This window comes from Podarcis filfolensis (genome assembly GCF_964270895.1).
Source record: "Podarcis filfolensis genome assembly, chromosome: 7".
Taxonomy (NCBI): Eukaryota; Metazoa; Chordata; class Lepidosauria; order Squamata; family Lacertidae; genus Podarcis; species Podarcis filfolensis.
Genome location: NC_139603.1, coordinates 25,072,737 through 25,098,585, shown reverse-complemented (window position 1 = coordinate 25,098,585; position 25,849 = coordinate 25,072,737). Strand labels below are relative to the sequence as shown.

At 46.0% G+C, this 25,849-nt stretch overlaps 2 protein-coding genes across 5 annotated transcripts in view; one reads left to right on the top strand and one right to left on the bottom strand.

The window, feature by feature from the left end:
• Positions 1–2,372, top strand: part of BCL2 (BCL2 apoptosis regulator) — a 194,193-nt gene extending 191,821 nt beyond the window's left edge. For both annotated transcript variants that reach the window (XM_083623923.1, XM_083623922.1), the window contains one exon: positions 609–2,372. In XM_083623923.1, the coding sequence (XP_083480049.1) occupies positions 609–1,300 (692 nt within the window). In that variant the 3' untranslated portion in view covers positions 1,301–2,372. The remainder of the gene's footprint in view (positions 1–608) is intronic.
• Positions 1,185–25,849, bottom strand: part of PHLPP1 (PH domain and leucine rich repeat protein phosphatase 1) — a 160,151-nt gene continuing 135,486 nt past the window's right edge. The window contains exons 13-18 of one of the 3 annotated variants that reach the window (XR_014550570.1): positions 24,095–24,225; positions 19,343–19,447; positions 15,615–15,809; positions 12,296–12,524; positions 8,467–9,674; positions 1,185–1,317 (exon numbers count right to left, since the gene is read on the bottom strand). Coding sequence is in view for 1 of the 3 variants with exons in the window: in XM_083623667.1 (XP_083479793.1) it covers positions 8,520–9,674; positions 12,296–12,524; positions 15,615–15,809; positions 19,343–19,447; positions 24,095–24,225 (1,815 nt within the window). In the remaining 2 variants the exon portion in view is untranslated. Of the gene's footprint in view, positions 1,318–7,266; positions 9,675–12,295; positions 12,525–15,614; positions 15,810–19,342; positions 19,448–24,094; positions 24,226–25,849 lie in introns of those variants that run through there. The other 2 variants (XR_014550571.1, XM_083623667.1) reach the window with 2 other exon arrangements.

Below are 25,849 nucleotides of genomic sequence, written 5' to 3'. Positions count from 1 at the left end.
AGTGAGATGAGTGCCGCAACCCCATAATTGCCTTTCACTGGACTTAACCGTCCAGGGGCCCTTTACCTTTTTTTACCTTTACCTTTTCTTATCTTCAGCCGGTTGAATTATATGCCATTGCAGGTCTCTTCTCCCATTCGATGTCAGGGAGAAGGCTAGGCTAGAACCATCTTCCAAACAGCTACCTTGTTTAGAATATGGGCCAGTTTTCCGTTATAAAACAACCCTTCCAGGTCAGGAACAATTTTACCATGCAATGAGCTGTGAGTGCAATCCAAGCCTGAGACACAGCTACCCTGCAGATCCCAGAAACCTTTGTGTGCTCTGGTAAAATGGTGGGTTTTTATCAATTGGTAATCATACTCTGCACGATTGTGCTGGGCTTAATGACCAAACTGGATTTTTGTTTTACTCTTATGTGTGGTTCAGATTTAGTGTTAATGTTAGTGCATTGATGGCCTCGTTCCTTGCGCCCTTTATTTTACAGGAGGGTTTTGATGCTTGCAGCTGATAAATAAACACACAGACATGAGTTTTTCTGCAGCAAAACTATTCAGAGGCACGGATTTATACAAGGAATATTAACTCTCCCCAATCTTTCTCTGCAGGAATCTTGCAGTTCGTTGAAATCACACTTAACATTTTGGTGCTGGTCTGCATAGGAGCAGCTCAGGCATCCATCTCCGGCTTCACCTCCATGGGAGGCCTGGGCTCCTTCAACATCAATTCCGCCTACAGCCCCTTTGAAGGGGTGGAGTTGCAAGAGGTGAGGGACCTGGACATGCAGTTCAACCAGATGAGAGCTCCTTGCGTCTACGGCGGCGTGGCCTTCAGCCTAACACTGCTGTGCCTTACCATCCTCTTCCTCGTCGCCGGAGGGAAGCCCATCCATTGCCTCTCGGTCCGGTTGCTCGTCACGGAATGCGTCTTTGACGTCCTCGCTTGCCTGGCGTACATAGTGGCTGTGGGCCTCTACCTCCACTTTGTCCTGCAAGTCAACGCGACGGAGGTGTGCAAGAAAAGAGAGAGGCTTTATGCCAGGCGAGGCTACACATCCATGAACTGCAGCGTGCAAGGCGGAGATGCTTCCGTGGCTCTTTTTGGCCTCCTGGTGGCTTGCCTGTATTTTGCAAGCACTGTGGTCTGTTTCCTCACCATTCGGAGCGTACGGGAGTTCCAGAGGCAGGCGGCGAAGGTGCAGTACAGCCTTGAAAGGACCTACAGCGAGGGAGACCAGCACAAGGCCTACAAGAGGCCAGAAAGCATCGACGGGGCTAGGACCTTTGCCACTCTGGTGTAGCCAACGCTAGGATGACACTGTGAAGAAACACATTGGGAATGGATAGTTTTCCTGCTGCTGAAAGTTAGCCATCAATCGGAGTTGCCAAACAGCATTTTTTAAGTCGGGCAGCATAATATATATATATTTTATGCAAAAAAGGAAGTGTTTGTGCAAGTAATTCTAGATTTCCTTACTGTGTCGATGGGCTTGTTTTTAAATGGACTAATTGCATCTCTGCTGTGACTTGGTCTAATAAGGACTGCTTCTACTAGGTTCAGTGATGCTACCACTGGTTTCCTGCGACAGGCTTCAGGAATGCACCTGCATTAATAGGAGAAACAGGGCTTCTTCCCACAAGAGGTTGGAAATGGATCACTTAAGGAAATGGGGTTGAAGGAAGGCAGGTAAGCAGCAAGGGGCTGCCAGGGTCTACAAAGCACACTGGCTCCAATGCAAGAGTCTAAATGACAATGCTTGACTATTGTGGGCTTTCAGGTCCACTCATCAGAATCCCAATGCAGTCTCTGGCTATAGGCTCATTCCTCTGTCCCCAATCGTAGTCAGTCTGGCCTAAGAAATGTCACAAGGAGGGGGGAATACAGCTTTGGGAGCTATTGCTCATTGGTATACTACTGATCACAAGTTTAATTAATGGGCTTTCGCCTCCCCTCCCAAGATTTGCCCTTTATATATAAAAAAGAAGCAGATGGTTAGCAGCCATCTCAAGATCCCGTAGCAATGAATTCCTTGAGGAGAGAGACATTGCTTTCCTTTTGGGATTGAAATGCATTGTCAACAGCACACTTTTTGCCCCCACCCTCACAGCTGCTTGTGGCTCCGATTTTCCCTTTGTGCTATGTTTTCCCCCAACCTGTGTTCATGGGTTTCTTGAAATCTTTTAATACTATGGGTTTTTTTGCCAAGTTGTTTTAGCTCTGCCCACTCCTATTTGCATGTTGTCTTTGATTGCTGCTTCTTAATGCATTGCTGCTCATTGGCTGTTTTTACATTTCTATTGAGATTTTTTTTGGTGTCTTGGCCAAAAAAAGGATTAAATGGTGTTTGCAATAAATAAATGTACAAAAGTAAACATGCACATTTTTCTCCCTTCCCAATAAGGATGCAAACCTGTAACCAGAGAAAGGACAGGGAATCATTAAAACGGCTCGCAGAACATAAGATTTACCCATTGAGCTCAGTATTGTTGGACTATTTAGCAGTGGTTCCTTAGGTTATGAAGACCCCAGGTGTCTTTCCCAGCCCAAGCTGGGAGGTGCTGTGGATTAAATCAAAAAGCCTCTTGCATGTTCTTTGCCACTGAGCTAACATCCTCCTGCCTGCCTGTATAGAATTGCTCTATGCATAAGGACCATTCATAGCTCAGCATGGAAGCAGTGCCTTGCAATTTGCATTCATTTCACCCTCTCCTGGACTAGATTATGCAGCAGCAGTGCCAGGCTCTGTGCTCCAGAAGGCTGACCTTTTCTGATTTTTGTTATTAAGGAAGCAGAGCCTGCCTGTGGCATATGATTTTGGGAGAGACAGGCACGGTCTGCTTGACGGCAGCATGCATTTTAACTGGATGGCACACACAGAAGATTTCTGAATCTTAAAAAAACCCGTAAAAGATTCAAGGAATCACAGGTAAGCAAGGGCAGACAGCTGGAAACACAAATGCTCCTGACAGCCATGATGAACATCCCTCATTAGTCAAACACTACTAGAGCATCAATGCCTGGGGACGAGACAACCTTATAAATCTATTAAACCATCTAATTCTTACACAACTTCACAAACTCTCTCTTTCACACACACACACACACACACACACACACACACACACACACACACACACTGCCAAGCATAAATAAGACACAAACCCTTATTTTTGGCCTGCTTTAAGTAATAGGTTATGCCAAGGGAACAGTTACAATGAACTAGGCAAAAGATGAGCCTCATTATTGCATTTCACAGAAGATGCTGTTGACACTTACTTGACACTAAGACCATACACAGACCATTGTTTTGTGGAGCAACGGTGGCAGTAGCTCCAATCACTGCCTTTGACCCAATCCACCTCCCCTGGCTGGACTTTCATACGGTGAAAGTAGGAGGGAAGGGATTTGCTTTTCAGTTTCAGGAGCTGGCAAGTCAAAGGCTGATAACAGCAGAAACACTCTTTAGGAGAAAAACAAACAAACTGGTTTTAACAGGGAAAAATATTGAAAAGGTGAAAGAGAGTTGTTCAGCCCATTCTCTTTTTGCTGTTATTAAAAAGACATGCATATTATCTACCTACCTATCTATCTATCTATCTATCTATCTACCTATCTACTGTATTCATCCTTCACCTTATAGAAATAGGAAATAAAGTTAGAAAGTGCTCTGGGGCTGCTAAGGAAGGGGGAAGGGGAACTAGCCAATATGTGCCTGATGCTCGAACTCAGGACGAAAGGAATAAAGGTGCTAAGAGGAAGGCGTGTTTAGCAAGCCCTCACCGTGATGAACTCCCGTCCGCAAACCTATGTCCCCACTGTGGAAGGATGTGTGGATCCAGAACTGGCCTCCACAGTCACTCCGCAGACTCACTGTTAAGACCGTGTTCATGGAAGACAATCTTACTCGGCTACGAGTGATCGCCAAAGAAACAGCAGCAGCTCCACAGATACATGCCAATTTGTGTTTCACCTCCTTTCCTTGGTGAGGAATCTGCTTCCGAGTATGTAAAAAACACAGCTGCGGGGCAGAAAAATATGCACGTATTGTGAGCGAGAAGATTACAATACCATATACATTGGTACTTAAAACTAATTTACAAAATTTCTTGTAAAGCTGCATTGCAGGGGGTGGACTAGAACAGTGTTGGTAAACCTATGGCATGTTGGCCAGAGTGGGCACTCAGAGAGAGCCCTCTTAGTTGGCATGTGCGCCACCGACCCAGCAGGCAAAGCTTCTTTCCACTCCCCCGCCCCCAATGCCAGTGTGGGCAGGAAACACTCATACGCTTGTTCCTTCGTCATTGGGAGTCCCGCACCACCTCACACTGCTGTTAGCAGGAAACCTTCCCTATAGCGCTCATCACCCAAAGTGGCGTTGCGGGGAGTTGCACGCCCACCAACCAGCTGTCCGTCTGCTGCTGGTGATGCAAGCGACTTTCAGCATTCTTGGTTAATGATTTTCTACACACACACACACACAGTGGGCAATTCCCCACCAAAAAAGCTCATCAACTTTGGGCAGTCCTCCCCCCAAAAGCTCAACAACTCTGCTACACACGTAAAAAATACAGTAAATTGCCATGTTGGCACTTTGTGATAAATAAGTGGGTTTTGGGTTGCAGTTTGGGCACTCAGTCTCTAAAAGGTTTGCCACCACTGGACTAGATGATCCTCAGGGTCCTTTCTAACTTTATGATTCTATACGTCAACCTTCAGATTTTATTGTATTTTAATCTTATGATTTCTGTAAACCACTTAGGAATTCTGGCCAAAAATGTAAAGCAGCCTATACATCTTAAAAGAATATAAAGTACCGTATTTTTCGCTCTATAAGGCGCGCCCGACCATAAGACGCACCTAGTTTTTAGAGGAGGAAAACAAGGGGAAAAAATTCTGAATCAAATGTTGTTGAAGAGGCTTTGCACGGCTATCCCTGAAGCCAGAACAGCAAGAGGGATTGCTGCGCAGCTGTTCTGGCTTCAGCGATAGCTGCGCAGCCTGCATTCGCTCCATAAGAAGCACACACATTTCCCCTTACTTTTTAGGAGGGAAAAAGTGCATCTTATAGAGCGAGAAATATGGTAAATGAAAAGCCACTACACAACAACATGTAAACACACCCTCCATAAAAGGAGAACCAGCTGTAACCAGGTAGACTGACAAACTTCAGCATGTATAAGATAAAGTCCCGAGGGCATCACTATTTGACACCTACCTATTCAATGTGTATGAAAATGTAGTTATCAAGCCTTCGCGACAAACCCGACACAAAAGCAAGTGGAAAGTGGCAAAAACCTCTGGCGCTTAGGCCAAATTAATGATCTGAAAACACTGGCAAAGGCCCAAGTCTCGACAACGTTTCTCATTAGTTCTACCGCAACGCAGTGATATTAGTTCCCGTAGTCGTAGGAAAGCTAAATTCTAGGAAGATTTATTTGGCTGTTGCTGGGAGTGATAAATCATGTCAAGCGATGGAAATGACTTCATTACTTACAAACGAAAGGCTGATGGGTTTTTAGTATGTCACATTTTTTGAGTGCGCAGGCAGGGTGCTTATGATCAATCACCCACTAAGAAATACATTTAAGAAGAATTTGCTTTAGCAAATGCAACGAGTCCTCTTCCTTGTAAACAAACGAAATGGATTCAAGCACTTCGGTTTACGGCTGAGCATGCAAGTCGAGTGTCTCCACCGCCTGCTTGCTTCTCTGGGCTTTTAACAGCTTGTTCCAGCTCAGCAATGCACTTCCGCCCACCTCCCAATGACTTCTGAAACCCGATGATTTAAAATACTTGTACAGCATGGGTGAAATGCTCTTCAGCTGTGGCCCAAGGCTTGATAGCAGACACTGGTTCATTTTCATCTGAAGGGGAATATAATGGCAGGCTTTTTCGAAGGTTTCCAGTACATGCAGAAGCTGGAAGCTGCTTTTCAAAGTTCATTTCTGAATCTCAAGTTCGGCCTCCGTAGTTTGTGATACAGTGAGGTAGACAAAGTGCGTTCAGACATGGCATTTCTTGCTGATTATAATGGCACCAAATTTTTCATGCTGTTGTGTTAGGGGGCTACCGTTCTTTTGAGTGATCCACTGGTATATCACATCAAATTTCCTTCATACATATGGGCACAGTGACACCCAACAAATGTCAATGGACATGCCTTTCTTCCCACATGCTTTCTGCGCATGTGCAGTTCTGCTCCCTCCATGATCCACGCATTGAAAAGGGCGGGATGCCACAGATTTCATCACTTTAATCCTACAATCAGATTTTTTCCTTCCTGGAAGTAATTAACAAGGGAAGTAAGGGCTGAACTTCCACCACAGTCCACTAGATTTGCAGAAACGACTTCAATACCATGCGAACGAGCAAATAAAACGAGGAAATTATCAGGTAAGGGAACATCGGGAAAACAAAATAATCCACTGTCTGAACGTAGCCGCTGGAAACAAAATCAGATGATTGACTAAACTGTTGTGCTTAGGCTGCCATGTAGAACCAAGGGCTTTTTTCCCCAGCCAGACCTTTCAGTTCTCCCAGGTGAGCGCCATTGCCATTGTAAGAGAACGAACGAAGGAGGTGTTCATGGTGAGTTCCAGCACCTCTTTTTCTAGAAAAATAGCACTGGGTATACAAGAGGCAGAGGCCCAATAAACCCAAGAGCAGCTTGCCTCTTTAGCACTGCAAGCAGCTGCAGTGGGAGGGAGGATGAAATGGGCAGAAATGGGCTCCAGAGTGAGATGCAACTACAGACATCTCAAGAATCCTTCGCGGTGACTGTATGGTTGTCTACGAAGAACAAGCAAGAAAGAACAGTGATCCTCGTTGCAAAAAGAAAAGAAGATTAAAAGCAAACTCTCCTAGTGGATATACAAGCATTTCCTGGCATATGTTACACACACACTGTTGTATAAACTCCAGTTTCCACTGCCGAGTCTGTAGGGCTTTCACCTGTCGTTTGGCGATCATCCTAATTTTTGAAAACTCTCTTCCAGTCACTCACAACATTTTGTTCTCCCTGCAATATGCACACACTGCTTCAGTATCTCTCACATCCTGCACATAATACCTTGGAAGCAAAACTTATATTAGCGATGTGGAATCCCCCCCCCCAAAAAAATAATAATAATAAAAATTCAACACTGGGATCTTTTCAAGAGTTTTACAATGCCATGCCAGATTATATCTATTTAATGCTGCCATAAGGAATTCTGAGAACCCGACTCCTCCGGCGTTGAACAGCAAGCATATACCACAGACTTCAAGTATTTGTAAATTTTCGTATTTATTATAACAAAAATTATGACATGTTCATTTGTGCATTCTTCTTTTAATATAACTCTTGGTATGTAAATGATCTACAGTAAATGAACTCTATACAATCATGCTGGTTGTGGCAGCAGGGAGGAACACACACAAAAATGTGCCTGCGAAAGAGTTAATGGTGAAGAAGAAGACAAAAAAAAATAAAAAATTAAGTAACTCAGGTGTTTGTGGCCCAACATCCGCCTAATTCCTACACTCCTGCTAAATTTATTATGGAGTCGTAGCCCAAAGAACCAATCACTTAGGGGCAATTCCACACATGAGCAAACATACTGTTGGTGACTTTGGCTCAGCCAGCCAATGGCGGCCATAGAGACAATGGGCCAACGCTCTCCAAACCAGTTAACTCTGCTGGGAGACCCTCAGAGCTCCTACGATGTCCCTGCTCTCCAAGCTTGGTTGTATCGCATGTCGGCGGAGGGAGCTTTTGACATACATGCGAAAGCACCCCGTGGGGTTGGGGATTCGGGGTGGGGGAGACAAACTATCAGTTCGTCAGGTTGCGTCCTCCTGCCGAGACTACAAAAAACGTTTGTAGCATCACTATACAACACTGAGTTATTTACAGGAATTTCCCAATCAGCTGTTCTCTCAGAGAAAATTAGTGAATCTCAGTGACTTAAAGTCACCTGAAAGAGTAAAAGCAACTCCTAGGAGTTAGTCTCCATAATTCTACAAATGTCTATCCATTTTCAAGACCAAAAAAGCCTTTTTTTTTCTCTCAAAGAAATACAGTATTACAATATTACTTAATCATTTAGCACTGGCAATACTGCCCTGTGTTTTCCAAACAAACCAAGGGAGGGGGGAAAGAACGATTTTAAAAAATATTACATCAACGTCATCCTCAGTTTTCTCTGCAATATATTAAACCTTTTATTCTTATTTTTCTTTGCTTTTTTTTTTTACATCTGATATGTTAAGGAAGGGGAAGAGTTAAACTAGTTCAATTCTAACTGGTGAAACATCACTAGAAGAGAGGGGGGAGGGAGGGAATAATCTGTGATTATTACAGCTAACAAACAAGAAGCAGCAGCTGCAGTTCTCAGTAGAGGGGGAAGTGTCTGGAAGAGAAATTGGAACCAAAAAAAACCCCTCTCTCTTTCTCTCCCCTCCCTACCCTGCTAGTGTCATACAAACCTAACGAGCCTCCAAGCTCTCAGTGTCTGGTCAGCTTATTTTGTCAAGCTCGGTCATAGCGGCGTGTCGTAATAATCTGGCAGCTGGTCCATCTGGTATTGCCGCTGTTGTTGCTGCTGTTGTTGTTGTTGTTGTTGTTGCTGCTGCTGCTGCTGCTGTTGTTCGTGGTGTTGCTTCATTATCTCCTTGACCTCCTCTTCGAGCTCTGGCGGGATAATGAACTGATCGTCGGGATCTGGCTGAGCCGGGGCTGCAAAGTACCCCCCAGTTTTCCTGAGCGGTGCGTCGGCCGCCACTTCGATGAGGTTGTGGCTCCTCTCCTGAGGGGCTACGGAGCCGTTGCCTCGCCGGCGCCCGATGGTCCCCGTGGCCAAAGGGTCAGCCTTGCGGAGGAGGCAGGTCTCGTCTTCGTTGGCGCTGATGACGATGCCCTCGTCGCTGGCCTCCACGGGGGCCTGCAGCAGCAGGAGCTTCTCCTTGGCACGGCCACAGTGGATGTCCACCTCCACTTCCACCCGGCTGCCGTTGGAGAAGACGCCTTCGATGGGCTCCTCGTCGTCGCTGTCGAGCCCGTTGTCCGAAAAGGCGCTGGAGAAGGTGGCGCTGGACAGCTGCCTCTGGAAAGAGTTGGAGAGGCAGACTGGGTGGAGCATGCAGCGCTGCTCGCTGGGGTAGGCCGGGCTGTTCTCGTTCATGGTTACCTGAGGGGGCTCGTCAGAGGCCGTGGACCCCACCTCGCTGCTCATTTCGGAGGTTGAGATCTCGCTGCTGATCTCGGAGGCCATGCCGCTGCTGGAGGAGGGCATCCCCAGGGCGTCCGAAGGCTTGTCTTTGATGACCACGTTGACCGACTGGGGGAAGATGCCCGGGCTGGGAGGGGGGATGCCGTTGAGCTCGCAGCAGCAGAAGCTGTCCTCGGTGACGTTGAGCTGGACCACCACCGCGCTGAGGCTGTCGTTGCAGCCGTAGCTCTGGGCCAACGTGCAGAGCTTCTTGGCGGCTCCCAGAGCGTCGGGGACGTTCCTGATGGCTTCCACGGCTTCTTCGACGGAAAGGCTGTCCCAGAGGCCTTTGCTGCCCAGAATGAAGAATTCGTCCTGAGGAGTCAACGTGATGGACTGCACGTGAGGGCGAGGAACCACGCTCGGGTGAAGGAAGGTGTACCCCAAGATCCTCGTCGAGTCCGTCACGCCATTCACTTTGCCGTCCTGGAACGGAGGAGGATACATCTCAATATGGCGAACGGTTGGATTGTTAACCATACAGGCTGGCTTGGGGTAGGGGAGCCAAGGGGGATTACCAAGTGAGCTTTTGCAAAACCTTCATCCTCCTGCCGAAGGGCATGGATCACATCAGCAAGCAATGGAACTGGGTTCAGGATCTTGGAGGTTGGATCCAACTAGGTTCTACTTGAGAGTAAACCAACTGAAATTAATGGATCCAATTGCCCACTAACTTCAGTGGTTTTACTCTGAGCAGGACTAGCATTGGCCACAGCCCTGGAGCTGTCGGTTCCTCCTCTCTCGCTCATCATTTAGGCCCAGTGTGCCAATACTATCATCTGAGACAACAGATTAAAAGTTGCTGTCATATTCTGATAGTACAGAACCAAGGAAGGGAACAGGGAGTGTTTGCTTCCACCTGACATGGCCCACTTTCCTGTCGCAGGAGCCTTCATGATGCAGCACCTGCCACAGGGGGGATTTCTGGACTTGAATCTGACACCCACCCTGCCCTGGGGGAAAAAACAGCCTACTGTCATCAGTTTTGGGGCTACTTTGCAATAGCAACTGGCCTGTCTCTAAACTTCAGGCTCGCTTAAATTTATTTGGTATATTTTGAATGAATGGTTAATCGTGGAACTGTCAGCGCGACAGCGATAATATAATTTTAATTACGCTTTCCATTTATGGTGTTGTCTTTAGAGAGTCATTTTCTGTAAACACCTCTGAGCACAAATCTGCAGGAAACTCAGCATATAATAAACCGACTACTCGGCGTCACAAGGGAACAAACATGGCAGCATGTGCCTGGGCAGAGACACAGAAAAATGCTTCATCTTTCGGCCAAGGTATGCAAGGATGGTCGGCGGTTATCTGACAGGAGGCCTACAGGACAAATTTGTTTCATCTACGTGGCCTCTAAATAGTGTGGTGGAAAGGACTCCGCTCACAAACGATAATCTGCTCCAGCTCCCTTCGGGGGTTAACATAAAATGCGCACACACTGTAGTGTATGTGAAAAACTGAGGGATGGGTTTGGCTATCTCCCCCTCAACCACACCAAGCCAAAATTATTCATCTTCATTTGGCAAGGCGGGAAACGACACATTTCTATCAAGCCTGCAAGCTGCCGCGAGAAGAAGGTGTTGGTGTGTGGAATCCTATTTGTTTTCAGTCGGCTGCCCTGGAGTGGCAATGTTTTCCGCACGCCCCAGTTCCTTAACTACATTTCCTCTTTAGATACGACATTTCCCAAAGGGAGGTGGATTAACATCTGAGGGGAGGGGGGTGTGGAGACGCCGTTAAAAATACAAGTCTTGGAGAAATCAATGCCATGTATGTATTTAAATCCCAAGCTACTGGCTGGCTTATGATCCAAGCAAGTCGAGATAAAAGGAGTTTATTAGCCCACGGGTACTGGGTTGTTTGCTGGTGTGAGCAGACAAAAAAATGAGGAGAAAGCAAAAGGGAGGGGGAGGTAGAAACGGGGGAAGTCTCTTAAAATTAAGTAGGACCTTGTATACCCTATGAGCTTTAAATGCTATTAATAGTATCACCAAGAATGTGATATACAAACAGTGGGAAGATGCGAAGTCTTGTAAGCAAAATGCTACATCACACATTGCTGGATGCAGAGTTGAGTAGAAATAGCATATTTTTTGCTCGAGAGGCTTGCATCCAGTGTGTGCCTCCGCTACTTCCTCAACTAATCCAGAATGCGGCAGCCAAACTGATAACTGGGAGTGGCAACTGAGACCATATAACACCAGTCTTGAAAGACCGACATTGGCTCCCAGTACGTTTCTGGGCACAATTCAAAGTGTTGGTGCTGACCTTTAAAGCCCTAAACGGCCTTGGCCCAGTATACCTGAAGGAGCGTCTCCACCCCAATCATTCAGCCCGGACACTGAGGTCCAGTTCCGAGGGCCTTCTGGCGGTTTCCTCCCTGCAAGAAGTGAGGTTGCAGAGAACCAGGCAGAGGGCCTTCTCGGTAGTGGATCACCCTCCCACCAGATGTCAAGGAAATAAACAACGGCAGCCCTGTTTAGGGAAGATTTCAATGTTTGATGTTTTATCGTGTTTTTAATATTCTGTTGGGAGCCGCCCAGAGTGGCTGGGGAAACCCAGCCAGATGGGTGAGGTATGTATTTATGTATAAATTTATTATTATTATTATTATTATTATTATTATTATTATTATTATTATTATTACCAAGCTCACCCTCACCCTGCTTGGGAAATGCATTGCATGCTAAGTAAGGGCAGCACTTCCTCTTTAAGGAAGACAGGCTGCCACGAACCTCTTCATATTTTAAGCTGCTGCTTCGGTGCCATTACCACCCTTTCAGCTACAGCTGGAAATCTGTGCAAAAAACCAGAAAGGAATCCTGTCCGGGGCATTCCGGCACAGGTTTTGAAAGCGGAGCAACCTATATGCTCATGCTCAGCACGAGACTCTGCATCTCAGGGCTGTGGGTTCGAGTGCTACGTTGGGCAAAAAGACGCATGCACTGCAGGGCGTTGGAGCGGGTGGCCCCTGTGATTCCTCCCCTTCCAACATCTATGATTCTGTGATTCTACTCCAGTTTAGCAACTCGATTCCTTACTTCCGTGATGATGGCCTTATGCTGCTTGATCCTCCTCAGCTCTTCTTCGCAGTTCATCATGTAAGACCTGGATAAAGGCAGAGGTTTTCCGTTCCTGCAGAGAACAGATTGGCACTTCCCCACATTCGCAGAGGTTAACGTGAAGCATCCGCCTGGGTCTATCGGGTCATGCTTGATATGGCAAAGGACAGCAGAGCCTCCAAGCTTTTGCCCAGCAGTTCCCAGTTTCCTAAGGGTTCCAAGGAAGACAACATTGGCAAAACAAGTGGAGTCAGGTTCAACGCAAGCGTCTGTTCTCGCGCTTCGGCAGAGAAAGATAGGAACACCCCCCCGCCCCCGTCCAAAACAATGCCAGCCGTGCCACACAGCCCAGGAAGCAGTCAGGTCCTATGCCGCCGCCTTAATAATAACAATGATAATAATTTTTATTTATACCCCGCCCTCCCCAGCAAAGGCCGGGCTCAGGCCGGCTAACAAGCAATAATAAAAACAAGTTGAATGAATACAACTTAAAAACAAAATTGAAATACAACATTAAAATATTGAAACATTAAAATATTAAAATGTAGCCTCATCGCAGGAGGAGAAAGGAAAAGAAAAAAGAAAGAGGGGGAGGGAATCAAATTGGCTCCAAGCCAAAGGCCAGGCGGAACAACTCTGCCTTACAGGCCCTGTGGAAAGAAATCAGATCCTGCAGGGCCCTGGTCTCATGAGGCAGAGCGTTCCACCAGGCCGGAGCCAGAGTTGAAAAGGCCCTGGGCTCTGGTTGAAGCTAATCTAACTTCCTTAGGGCCTGGGACCACTAGGGTGTTGCTATTTATGGACCTTGAGGCTCTCCGTGGGGCATACCGGAGAGGCGGTCCCGTAGGTACGAGGGTCCTAGGCCATGACATAAATGGGAAGAGGATAAAAATAACAGAATAATGTAGAATAATATAGTAATAGAACCGCCGCCAGAATTTCATGTGAAATTTAGGGCGCCCACTTTTAACGAACTACAGAAGCAAATTTGCAAGTCGGAAAAAAGCATTTTGGAAAGTCTAGAATGTTTCTGGGGTGGTGGTGGGAAGTCCTGAACTTCTATTAGGTTAGGGGTGGGCAACCTCAGGCCATTATGGACAAGCAAGATCACCTGTCATCAGGTGTGGGCAGGTAAAAAGGAGCCTGGGCGAAAAGGGGCTTCTGATATGCCCTACAATCAGTTGACCACTGGGATTTCAAATCACAGAACAGGGCTCTTTGCATGGGGCTTCGAAGTGCGTATGATCAGCTGATTGTCGTGGCTTCAAAGTGCAATGCGAGATCAGATGACTGACAGGTGAGCAGCCACACACACCTGTCAGATTTGGCCCAGATCCAGTCCCCCACTGCTGTATTGTGGGGAGGGGGAGCTCAGAAAGGGAGTATTATTTTCCAGTTATTCTAGTTCTTTTTATACTCCTTTTCAAAGCAACTGGAGGCAATAAACTTTCTTTAGAGAGAGAGTAGGAAAAAAATAAGTCTTGTTGCATGGAACTAAAGAAGAGTTGACACATGAATTTGTGAGTTGGCCCAGACAATGATTTAAGTTTCATATTAATGGAAACTCTTAAAATTTGGCCTTTTCAAGTCGTCTCAGGATTGCCAAGCCTACATTAAATCTATACAAAAGCATTTCTTTCTTTTTCTTCCCAAAAGCCACTTTGGGCTTCAATTTAAACAATTTATCTTTGATGAATCAGTCTGGGCTAATACTCAGATGGGCTGCAATGCAGTTAGGCAATTGTAAATAAAGTAATTCATGTTTGAGCCTTTCTGAAGTTTTATATTGCGGGGGGGGGGGGGGATACAGGAAGAAGCAAATGGCATTTATCTTTATAACGTCTTTAAAGTCCTTAGGATTAGGCTCTGGGAAATTTAATGGAGAAAGCAGGCTGGGACAAACAGCAATGGAGCAAAACTGCTGACCCATTTCTCTCTCTGCTCAGCAATAGAAGAAGAAGAGTTTCGATTTGATATCCCGCTTTATCACTACCCGAAGGAGTCTCAAAGCGGCTAACAATCTCCTTTCCCTTCCTCCCCCACAACAAACACTCTGTGAGGTGAGTGGGGCTGAGAGACTTCAGGGAAGTGTGACTAGCCCAAGGTCACCCAGCAGCTGCATGTGGAGGAGCGAGGACGCGAATCCGGTTCACCAGATTACGAGTCTATCGCTCTTAACCACTACACCACACTGGCTCTACAGAAAGTACAGAAGCAGCAGCAAGGTAATTCCACTTGGTGGGGGAAATGGTTACCTGCTTCTGCTCTGTGGTATCTGTGGGTATTTGGCACTGGCAGATTAAAATGAGAGGCTTGCATCCAAAGCAGTGCTAAGTAACTGTCCCATCAGAGCAAGGAATTCGACTTGTGCAATGGGGACGACCTCCTCTCCTCCTGCCCCCATCTCCTAAATCTCTTCTAGGGGAGCTCTGAAGGGGAGGGAACAGGGTGAAGAGAGGGAGCAGTCCCATGGCTCACGTGGAAATATTTCCACTGATGAGGCGGCTATATTAAACACAAGCCGATGTGTTATTTTTATCCTCCTCCCATTTATGTCACTAGGTAAAGGTAAAGGGACCCCTGAGTGTTAGGTCGAGTCATGGCCAACTCTGGGGTTGCGGCGCTCATCTCGCTTTACTGGCCGAGGGAGCTGGCGTACAGCTTTCCGGGTCATGTGGCCAGCATGACTAAGCCGCTTCTGGCGAACCAGAGCAGCGCACGGAAACGCCGTTTACCTTCCCGCTGGAGTGGTACCTATTTATCTACTTGCACTTTGACGTGTTTTCGAACTGCTAGGTTGGCAGGAGCAGGGACCGAGCAATGGGAGCTCACCCCGTCGCGGGGCTTCGAACCACCAACCTTCTGATTGGCAAGTGCTAGGCTCTGTGGTTTAACCCACAACGCCACCCGCGTCCCTATTTATGTCACTACTCTGCAACTAAAGTGAAGGTGGTCTCAGAACCTGGGGTAGCTCTGATAAAAAAGGAAAAGTCTGGTAACAGCAGCCAAATCTCTTTGAAAAGACACCATCACTGCTGGTCTTTCCCAGAATATGTAACCACTAGGGGCTGCTGCTGCTGCTGCTACTGGGTGTTTTCCCAGATTGCATCTGCAGTCTGCGTAAGGCTACGGTGATAGATTTTTTCAGTGGCACTGCATGAAGAACTGCCAAGTCTCGAATCAGCCCTGCGGAGGTGACCAGAAAAAGTAAACAAACTTATTCAAAGGGTTTTGGGACGGCTGGGCTTGTCCAGTGTCACGAGGCAGATGCCTGCAAGCTTTGAGCCACAAAACTGACCTCTGCATTACAATGAAAGTGTTGATCATGTACTCCTCTTCGCTCTTTGTTTTTTGCAGCTCCTCGGCCAAGATGTCGCTCATGGTACACTGCAAGAGGTAAGGCACTTCCACGTTGCGGTCCCCGTCAAAGACGCCGTAGAGGGCCTCCCGGTTGTCGCAGAAGTTGTTGGCGGAAAGAGCCGCCACGCACAGCCTGTGCAAGAAAGCAAAAAGAAAATGGGGTTTAACAAAAAAAAATCACTTCCCACGGCAAATTTCCCACGTAACATTTCCATGGCCAGGTCATCAAACTCTTCAACCCTCACCCCCTTTCATGGATTATGAAAACAAATTCATTCAATACACAGGTCTGTTGAGACTCTCGTAGGGTGTGTTGAACTTCCAAATTCCAAAAATGAGGGGTGCTAAAATTTGTCGTATGACTTGGGAATCCAAAATATATTTTGGTAAAATGAATATGCTTGGTAAGTACAGTGGTACCTCGGGTTATATATGCTTCAGGTTACATACACTTCAGGTCACACACTCCGCTAACCCAGAAACAGTGCTTCAGGTTAAGAAATTTGCTTCAGGATAAGAACAGAAATTGGGCTCCGGCGGTGTGGTGGCAGCAGGAGGCCCCATTAGCTAAAGTGGTGCTTCAGGTTAAGAACAGTTTCAGGTTAAGAATGGACCCCCAGAATGAATTAAGTACTTAACCCGAGGTACCACTGTAAAACTAAAAATGATTGCCAAGTACTTGCACTTATATTATATGTTACTATTATTATTTTATTTTTTAGCATTGCCTGACATTTTCAGAAGGTAAAATTTCTTTGGTTTTCCAAATGCTGTTTGTGTGCTTCTTATCAAATGCGGACTTAGCAAGCTAAATGTTCTCCAATCACAAAAGTAATAGATTTTAATTCCTCACACCCAAAAACGTATTTTTACGACCCCTCACTAAAGAAATTAGCAAAAAAATTAGTTTCATCCCCTAAAACAAGATGCCCTACTCTCACAGTCCAAACTGAAAAGAGGCGGTTAATCTGAAACCAAGGTGGAAAATTTAGGACTTTGTGAATAATATCTGCATTCACCTACATATTATTCTCAAGGAGAACATGCACTCACAGCATGGTTTAGTGTTGGACTATGACCAGGGAGACCAGGGTTCAGATCCCAACTCAGCCATGAAGCTAATTTATACATAATTGTCTGCAACCAGTTTTATTTTTGTAATTATAAAAGTATTGCTTTGGTTTGCAGAATTTAGATAGCACATGGACACTGTTATTAAGCTCTTAACGTGCAGAGCACATTTCTTAACGGGGCTCCCTTTCAACCATTTCTGTTTCAAACCCAAGACTGGCTTAACCCAAGACTGATTCTATACCATTACCTTTTCTTTTCTACCCAAGTTACTCACAATGCCCACCAAACGCTTCTTTGGAGAACGAGCAACACTGAGGATGCACAGGTGATACTGAGAGACAGTTACAGAAATGAGGCCAAACAAGTGGTCAAAGACCAGGGCCGCTCCCTGCAGTTTTGACCAGAGAATGGTGGGAAATGAGCTGGTTTGGACCACTGGCTCTGCAGCCTGTCTGCCCTTACTGTACTATTTGGTGTTGAGTAATACGCGGGTGGTGCTGTGGGTTAAACCACAGAGCCTAGGACTTGCCGATCAGAAGGTCGGCGGTTCGAATCCCCGCGACGGGGTGAGCTCCCCTTGCTTGGTCCCTGCTCCTGCCAACTTAGCAGTTCTAAAGCACGTCAAAGAGCAAGTAGATAAATAGGTACCGCTCCGGCGGGAAGGTAAACAGCGTTTCCGTGTGCTGCTCTGGTTCGCCAGAAGCGGCTTACTCATGCTGGCCACATGACCCGGAAGCTGTATGCCGGCTCCCTTGGCCAATAAAGCGAGATGAGCACCGCAACCCCAGAGTCGGCCACGACTGGACTTAATGGTCAGGGGTCCCTTTACCTTTACCTAATACTTTGCAAGGCAAGCAACAGCAGGCTTTGCCTACGTCTTACTACAGAGAGGATGGCGCACCTGCAAGGCGAAATTAATGCAGTAATCTTTTTATGATGGCCTCAGTGCTGCATGCACCTTGCCACTGTATCAGCTGAGGGACTGCAAACTATTCATGCCGACTTTACTGACGGGTGTGGAACAGATTTATTTTGTTTCTAGGCATACATGGAGGTCAGATCAGCAGCTGCGATGCTACACCAGCCCCGATTGACAGAACATTAAGCGAGTCACAAACAAAGGAGGAGTCCTTGCTTGGGGAGGGCAGTTGGGTGTTTTGAACACAGATAACTGAGCGGCAAGACCTGCTCCCTGACCCCCTCGCACAGGCTGCACCCCTGAGGCAGACGAGACCAGCTTTCCAGCTAATCCTCTGAGCTAAGTGGGATTGACTCTGCCACAGATGCCTTTACGGATGGGGCGATTAAAGTGTGTGAGAGACTCGCCGCAAGCAGGTCGCATCTTTTCTACATATCCACCACACTCTGCTGCTGTAGGTTGGATAAGCAAAGAAAAACCCTCTCTGTGGCCAACTTGGAAGAAGATACAAGCAGAAGTACCCTCCGGAGTCAGGCATGCATCATAAAATGTCTTGAACAGAGCAAGGGCTTTAATTTAAAGCAAATATTACAGGTCCAGAGGTAGAGTACATGCAGGTAAAGTAAAAAGGTGAAAGGACCCCTGGAAGGTGAAGTCCAGTCAAAGGTGACTTTGGGGTTGTGGCGCTCAACTCGCTTTCAGGTCAAGGGAGTCGGTGTTTGGCTATAGACAGCTTTCTGGGTCACGTGGCCAGCAGGACTAAATTGCTTCTGGTGCAACAGAACACCGTGATGGAAACCAGAGCGCACAGAAACGCCGTTTACCTTCCCACCACAGCGGTACCTATTTATCTACTTGCACTGGTGTGGTTTCGAACTGCTAAGTTGGCAGGAGCTGGGACAGAGCAACAGGAGCTCACCCCGTCACGGGGATTCAAACTGCCGACCTTCTGATCGGTAAGAGGCCCAGTGGTTTAAACCACAGCGCCACCCGTGTGGCATGCACTGCATTCCAAAGGCCCTATATTCAATTCGTAGCATCTCTTGCCTGATACCCTGGAGAGCTGCTGCCTGCCAGTGCAGACAGTATTGAACTAGGTGCTTCAAGGGCCTAGCTTCCTAGGTCCCAGAGAGGAGGGGATGCTTAGGATCTTGAACTGTGGGTGTGGGATGAATCGGTGGAAAACGTTGGACTGAATAGGGATAGTTGAGAAGGCCGCTTAGACGTAAGACAAGGGTTTGGGAAAAGATGGAAGAGAGGACCTCTTGCGGACAGGACATACCGTATTTTTTGCTCTATAAAACTCACTTTTTCCCTCCTAAAAAGTAAGGGGAAATGTGTGTTCGTCTTATGCAGCGAATGCAGGCTGCGCAACTATCCCAGAAGCCAGAACAGCAAGAGGGATCGCTGCTTTCGCTGCGCAGCGATCCCTCTTGTTGTTCTGGCTTCTGAGATTCAGAATATTTTTTTTTCTTGTTTTCATCCTCCAAAAACTAGGTGCGTCTTATAGAGCGAAAAATACGGTGCATTAGTTACCCAAAAATATGCACACCGTTTTTCTACTTAATTATATAGACTCTTCCATCATATACTGGATCGCTTGCATAGAAGGCCCTGTGGAGAGGAAACGCACTTCTCTTTTCCATATAAACTCTCTCTCTATTTATCCTTACTTGTTCTTAACTCCCGAGGCTTCTGTGTAACCATGGCTCCACACGGCTGGGGCTCCTGAGGCATCTCCGGCTGAAGGCTGGTCAATCTTGAAACAACGGATGTTACTGCAATGAGAAGCAAACCCCGCAAAGAATTAATGCTTCAAATGCCAAGTGCAGAACAGTCTGAATGTTCCTTCTCTCTTACTGCATTCTATTCCCTATACTTAAAAGTTGCTTTTTTAGGAGGTAACAGTTTTGAGCCCCTGTCTACAGAAAGGGGAAAACAGGCAGGCATTACTGTGCCCTTTACTCGGTTATTTCTTTTGCAAAAGCAGAGTTGTCGAACATGAGAGAATTTTTTAAAACGGAGGGAACACGGATTTGCCTGGATACTGCATTGCAAAAAATAATAATACAGAGATAAACATGATTTCCACCCCCAACTTTGAGATATTTGCACATTACGTTCACAGTGTAGCGTTTTGCCAAGTTTTGATTATGTTTCTGCTAAGATGTATTATCTTTGGTGTTCAGCCAACGGCGGCTCACAGACTCCTGCTTGTTCAGATAGAGATCCACTTGCCCAACAATCTTATCTCCCTGCAGGAAAAAAAACACCACCCACGGCTGCTGCAAACCTTATGTTGGTCTTATATGGCAGCAATCGCCTGACAGTCACCACTGAAGGCTCCTATCACCTGCAAATTTTTCTAGGAGGAAAAGCTCTCCCTGAAACTGTGCTACTTTCACATCTACCCATTCTCCTGAACACCAAGTAGTCTTTTATTACGCATGGAAAACTGTAGATTCTTCAGCATATTGTAACCCTACCAATCTTCCACTCCCGTCCTCCTCCTTTCAAATAAACTATATAACCCCGGCAGCAGTTAACCTTTGGTCTGAATTTCTGGGCATATGAAGTAGAAGGAGGTTGACGTGGCCTTCAGACTTAATTCATTCACGTACAGTGTGTGTGTGTGTGTGTGTGTGTGTGTGTGTGTGTGGACACACACGTGAGACCCAAGAAGAAAAGGGGCAACAGATCTGGGCGACTGCCCAATTGCTACGTGCTCCAGCACTGCGACAGTTCAGAGGACAACACGTGTCCCTTTAAAAGCTCCATAGGTGCATGAATAAAGCATATATGTGGAGAAATCAAGAGTTGCCGCTACGTCAATATTCCATTCTGACACCAACCTCCAGAAGTGGCTATGAAACTTAAGAAGGCCCCGTAATGAGAAAGAAGGTTCTTTCTATCATATGCGGTGGTCTTGTAGTAAGGTCAAAGCTTACTGGGAAATGGTATATAATGAAATGAAAAGGATGTTTAAAATAACCTTTGTAAAAAGACCAGAAGCTTTTCCTTCGGGAATTATAGGGACAGAACGGCCTAAAATGTATAGAAATTTATTCATGTATGCTACTGCAGTGGTAAGAATGTTACTTGCCCCAAAATGGAAAGAAGCAGAAGTCCCAGTAAAGGAAGAATTGATACAAAAACTTATGGAACGTGCAGAAATGGCGAAACTCACAGGAAGAATAAGAAATCTTTTTAATAAAAGAATGGAAATGGTTTGTTGAATATTTACAGATAAATTATAAACAGATAAAAACATTAGCAGGATTATTGTAACAACCTGCAATTTTATAAGAGTATATATTTAAAGAAGATGAATAAATGAGCAAATAAAGTTAATTTGGATATGAAAAAGATATTAAATAAAAAGAAATTTAAGGAACCACAGAAAGAGGGGGATGGAAGTCACGTTTTGAAATGTCAAAATGAATGTAAAATTAGTGAAATGTGTAAACTTTAAAACTATAAATTACATATATATATATATATACACACACACACCTAAGAAGACCCCCTGCTTGATCAAACCAAAGTCTTGGACAACCACGAGACGCCCAAATGCAAGACATGAGCACAATAGCCCTCTCTCACTGTTGCTGCTGGGAAGAGTTTTTTCTGATCCTGGAGGCAGCATATACCGTATTTTTCGCTCTATAACACGCACCCAACCATAACACGCACGTAGTTTTTAGAGGAGGAAAATCCGCAGGCATGCCACCCATAGCCATTCCCTCCATAACACGCACAGACATTTCCCCTTACTTTCTAGGAGGAAAAAAGTGAGTGTTATGGTGCAAAAAATACGGTAGCTGTCACAAGTATGTTAAACTGTTGACCCACGTAACTTTATGGGGAGCCAAAGAATGTCACGGTGTGCCTCTTCCCTGCATAGCCCTGGCCCTGGGTTCTAATTTCTTTACCCTGCAATGGCACGATGGAACATCATGCAAAGGTGGCACGTTATCTGGCCCCGAAGACAAACGGGACAGAAGTAAAGGAAGAGTACAAGAGTCAAGGAACCTGAGGCAAGGACTGGAAACAAAGGCACGACTGGCTGGCAGCAGGCAGCACTGCAGCAGGACTGCAGCAGGCCGAGACAGGCTTTGCAGCGGATGTGGACTTCCAGGAAGGATTTTGAGAAAAATAGCTTAGCGAATTGAACGGGAAAGGCTGTGTTCTATGCAGTTAGCATTATGGCAACTGTAATTCACACAGGACGTGTTTTTACAAGTTTGCAAGGAGGCTCAGAGGAGGCAGGGCAGATGTTTACAAAGAGTGAGGAAAGTGATCTCTGAAAAGATTCCCCCACTCCCCCACCGCCTTTAAAAGAAGATATGAACTTGCTGACAATTTCACCCTTTGGAACCTGCAGGTTACAAAGGGCATTTAAGGCTTGCTCACAGCTTCAGAGTGTTCCTAGGAGGCAGGGGGAGGAGGAAGAAAGCCTCAGTATTACTTGACTGTGCCATGAGAAACTCTATTGTGCAATTTGAGAATCAATTAAGAAAAACAGCAGCAGCAATCTTCATCGGCATAAATGACAGCAATAAATTTCAGTGAAGGAGAACTTTGTCACGATCAGGCTTGAGGTCAGGAGTTGCTGAATTCAGATTGCACGGCAGTTAAAGAGGGACAAAAAGTGAAGAAACCTGGCTCTTTTCGTTGTTGAAAACCATACAACTTTTCAGGGTGTAAGAGACTGTGCGCACCAATCCCTCTTGCTCTCCTGGCTTCAGGGATAGCCACGCAAAGCCTCTAGAGCGAGGCAGGAGCGCTCTTGCCTCTTCGCTCAATAGGCTTTGCATTGCTTTCTTGTTTTCCTCCTCTAAAAATTAGGTGCATCCTATGGTCGGGTGCGTCTTATAGAGCAAAAAAAACCAGCGGTAGTTGTACCTTGGTTGTTGAATGCCTTGCGACTCAAACGCTTTGGCTCCCAAACGCCACAAACCCAGAAGTACGTTTTCCAGTTTGCGAACGTTCTTTGGAACCCGAACATCTGATGCTGCTTCCGCAGTTTCCGTTTGAGTGCAGGAAGCTCCTGCACCCAATTGGAAGCCGTGCCTTGGTTTTCGAATGTTTTTAGAAGTCGAACGGACTTCCGGAACGGATTCAATTTGAGAACCAAGGTATGACTGTATTATTATCTAAGGGCTTCTTTTGCAAGCATCTTGTGTTCTCACTGTAAACTCCTGTACGTAGAAGAAACTGCCATTTCTTGGCTTGTGGGGAAAGTACCCTCCTGATTAGTCTTAAGTTCAGCGTAACACGCCCCCCCCCAACCCCAACCCTTACCTCCTGCAACATGGCTACATATTTATGACAATCAACTATATTCCCTCCCCGATTCTACAACTGCAAACTTCCTTTCTACAAAAGTTCTTGGACAACTCAGTCCTCCCTTGTCAACAGAAAGTATGCCCTTCCCCCAAATTGCTTGGTCTCCCTGTTGATTCTGGCATCTACGGTGGAACCAAAACAGTGTAGTGGTTAAGAGCTGTGGATTAGGGTTTGGGAGACTAGGGTTCAATCCTCACTCACTGAGTGGCCTTGGGCCAGTCACCATTTTTCTCAGCCCAACCTACCTTGCAGGGTTGGGTTGTTTTGAGGATAAAGGGACTGGTGGGGGAGAGGAGAGGACCATGTACTCTGAGCTCCTTGAACGACAGGCAGGATATGAAATAAATATACCGTATTTTTCGCTCTATAAGACGCACCAGACCACAAGACGCACCTAGTTTTTGGAGGAGGAAAGCAAGAAAAAAAATATTCTGAATCTCAGAAGCCAGAACAGCAAGAGGGATCGCTGCGCAGTGAAAGCAGCAATCCCTCTTGCTGTTCTGGCTTCTGGGATAGCTGCACAGTCTGCATTTGCTCCATAAGACGCACACACATTTCCCCTTACTTTTTAGGAGGGAAAAAGTGAGTCTTATAGTGCAAAAAATACGGTATATTGGCAGGCATGGACGGATCAGGAGTGGGATGTTTTGAGTCTGGCATGGGGCACATTTTCTCTCCCTCCCCAGCTAGGTGGGGGAGCAGAACAGCTCTCTGGATCGAACAGAAAGATGGTAGCAGTAACAGATACAGTTGCTAGGTATGGAGAACAGGCCTTGAAACCTACCCCCATGACATGCACCAGAGGGTAATGGAAAGGGAAAAGAGTGGCACTATTGGGCTTCGGTTGCAAGAAACAAGCTGGAGATTTTGTGAGGGAGCTGCAGCAATCTGCATAACCAAAATGTGCCTGTCATTTAGCTAGTGTAGCAATAAAAGGAGGAACATTTCTCTCCCCATTCCCCAGACCAGTTTTCAAATGATGTGCACCTGATGTTTATATACTGGGTGTGTTTTCTTTCCTGAGTGCTTTGTGTACCCTTCTGCCTACCGTGTAATAAAGTTTGACTGTTCCTTACTTCAATAGCTCCAGGGTTTTGTGATCCAGGGCAAGTCTGGGGTTTCCAGTCAAGTCTAGTTCCTGCAGCTTCGGAGGCAAGTTTTCAGGTAACGTGACTTCAGTCAGCTCATTACAGCTCAGGTCCACACACTGAAGAATTGGAAAGAGAGAGAGAGAAGAGAAGACAATGAGTTCTCAGCCTGAATCCTCTGGCCTCATCCATTTCTGGCTAAGTGGATGAAGTGGCAAGCCATTGTCTGGACTGTACCATGTCAGAAACCACATGTGGGAGGTCACATGATGGAAGACTCCTAGGAGAGCAGGTGTGTAACATTCTTACACAAGAGGCCATGTCTGGATGACCGTGTCACTGAGACGTGAACAAGCTGCACTGTTCTCTCTGCACAAGTGTTAAAACAAGCCTGCAAACCACGGTTTGCCACCGCTTCCCACTTTGTCTGAAGCAGAAGCCTTCCGTTAATGAGCAAGTTTGGATATGAAGCCATGGTTTAAAGGTAGTTTCAAACCCTGGCTTGTTTGGGAGCCATTAACCATGGTTTCCCAGTTCTGACAACCGTGGTTTAATGTTGCTTCCTGGCTTGTTTCCCTGGTAACGTGAATGGAGAAGTGAAGCAGCTGCATGTGGGTGCAAGAGGCTTATTAAACTATAGACTGCAATTAGAAGAATCCCTTCTCCCTGACATCTAATTTTCTGCGTGTAAGAACGCTGCCGATTTTCACAAAGGAGCTTTATGTGTGAACCCACACCGGCAGTCTGAAGTAGCACAGCCCAAAAACAGGTTGTTTGAAAGAACTGGGCCAAAGCCTTTCCTCTCCTCTAGGGAGTTACACAGCTGCTGTATCACAAAAGCACCAGGCACCTTTTTATAGACTCCACGACGTAAATTCTTTTGCAATATTTCACAGCATCACAAAATATTGATTAAAAATGTGTGATTTCTGTTCCCCCGACCTTCCAAACTTCACTCATGTTGCAAAACAAGCAGCGATCTGCCTGCTGTCTGTGTTATCAGGGTAATTCTTCTTCTTAATTTGATGGAGCACATCTGTATTAAGCAAGTTTTAATTAAAAGTAATATGAGTACATAGATGGGGTGAAGGAGTCCTCTTAATTTAGAGATAGCTGCTGGTACCCACCTCTAGCCTGTAATAAAGCGAAGGCTATGCATTTAAAAGTGTGTTCAAAAGCTAGTCTGAGTTAAACAAACAAAGAAAATTTAAAGCCACAAAGTAAAGGCAATTAATGGCAAAGAGCTGGAACACTGACAAAGATATTTAACTATTTATTAGGTAGTATATTTATTTGTATATCACCTGTCCCGTCATTCAAAAATCACAGAGCGGTTCACAACATAAATGAGAATACTACCAAGTTGGGGGGGGGGGAATAAAACAGGGAAATAAGTTATTAATGATAAAATCCTAAAGCCTCTCAAATGAATCCTTTATTCTCTTGCACTGCAGAGATGTGGAATGAATGAATATTGCCCATGCACATAATTAAAGGCAATGTGACACAAATCCAAAACACACGACACAGCATTCAGAACATGAGTGGGAGAGACACAGCTTAAAAGCCACGTCCGACCTATTAAATTTTACTTTGTGGTCTTCCAACGTGAACCTTGGGAATGGACAGCATGTGACTCTTGGGAATGACTTTGTGGGTGATCTGGAGTTAAAAAATGGTAATTCTATGCAGCTAGTTGAAAAAAGATGGCTTGACCAGTTTGGGGAGGCTGTTAGTTCGTTC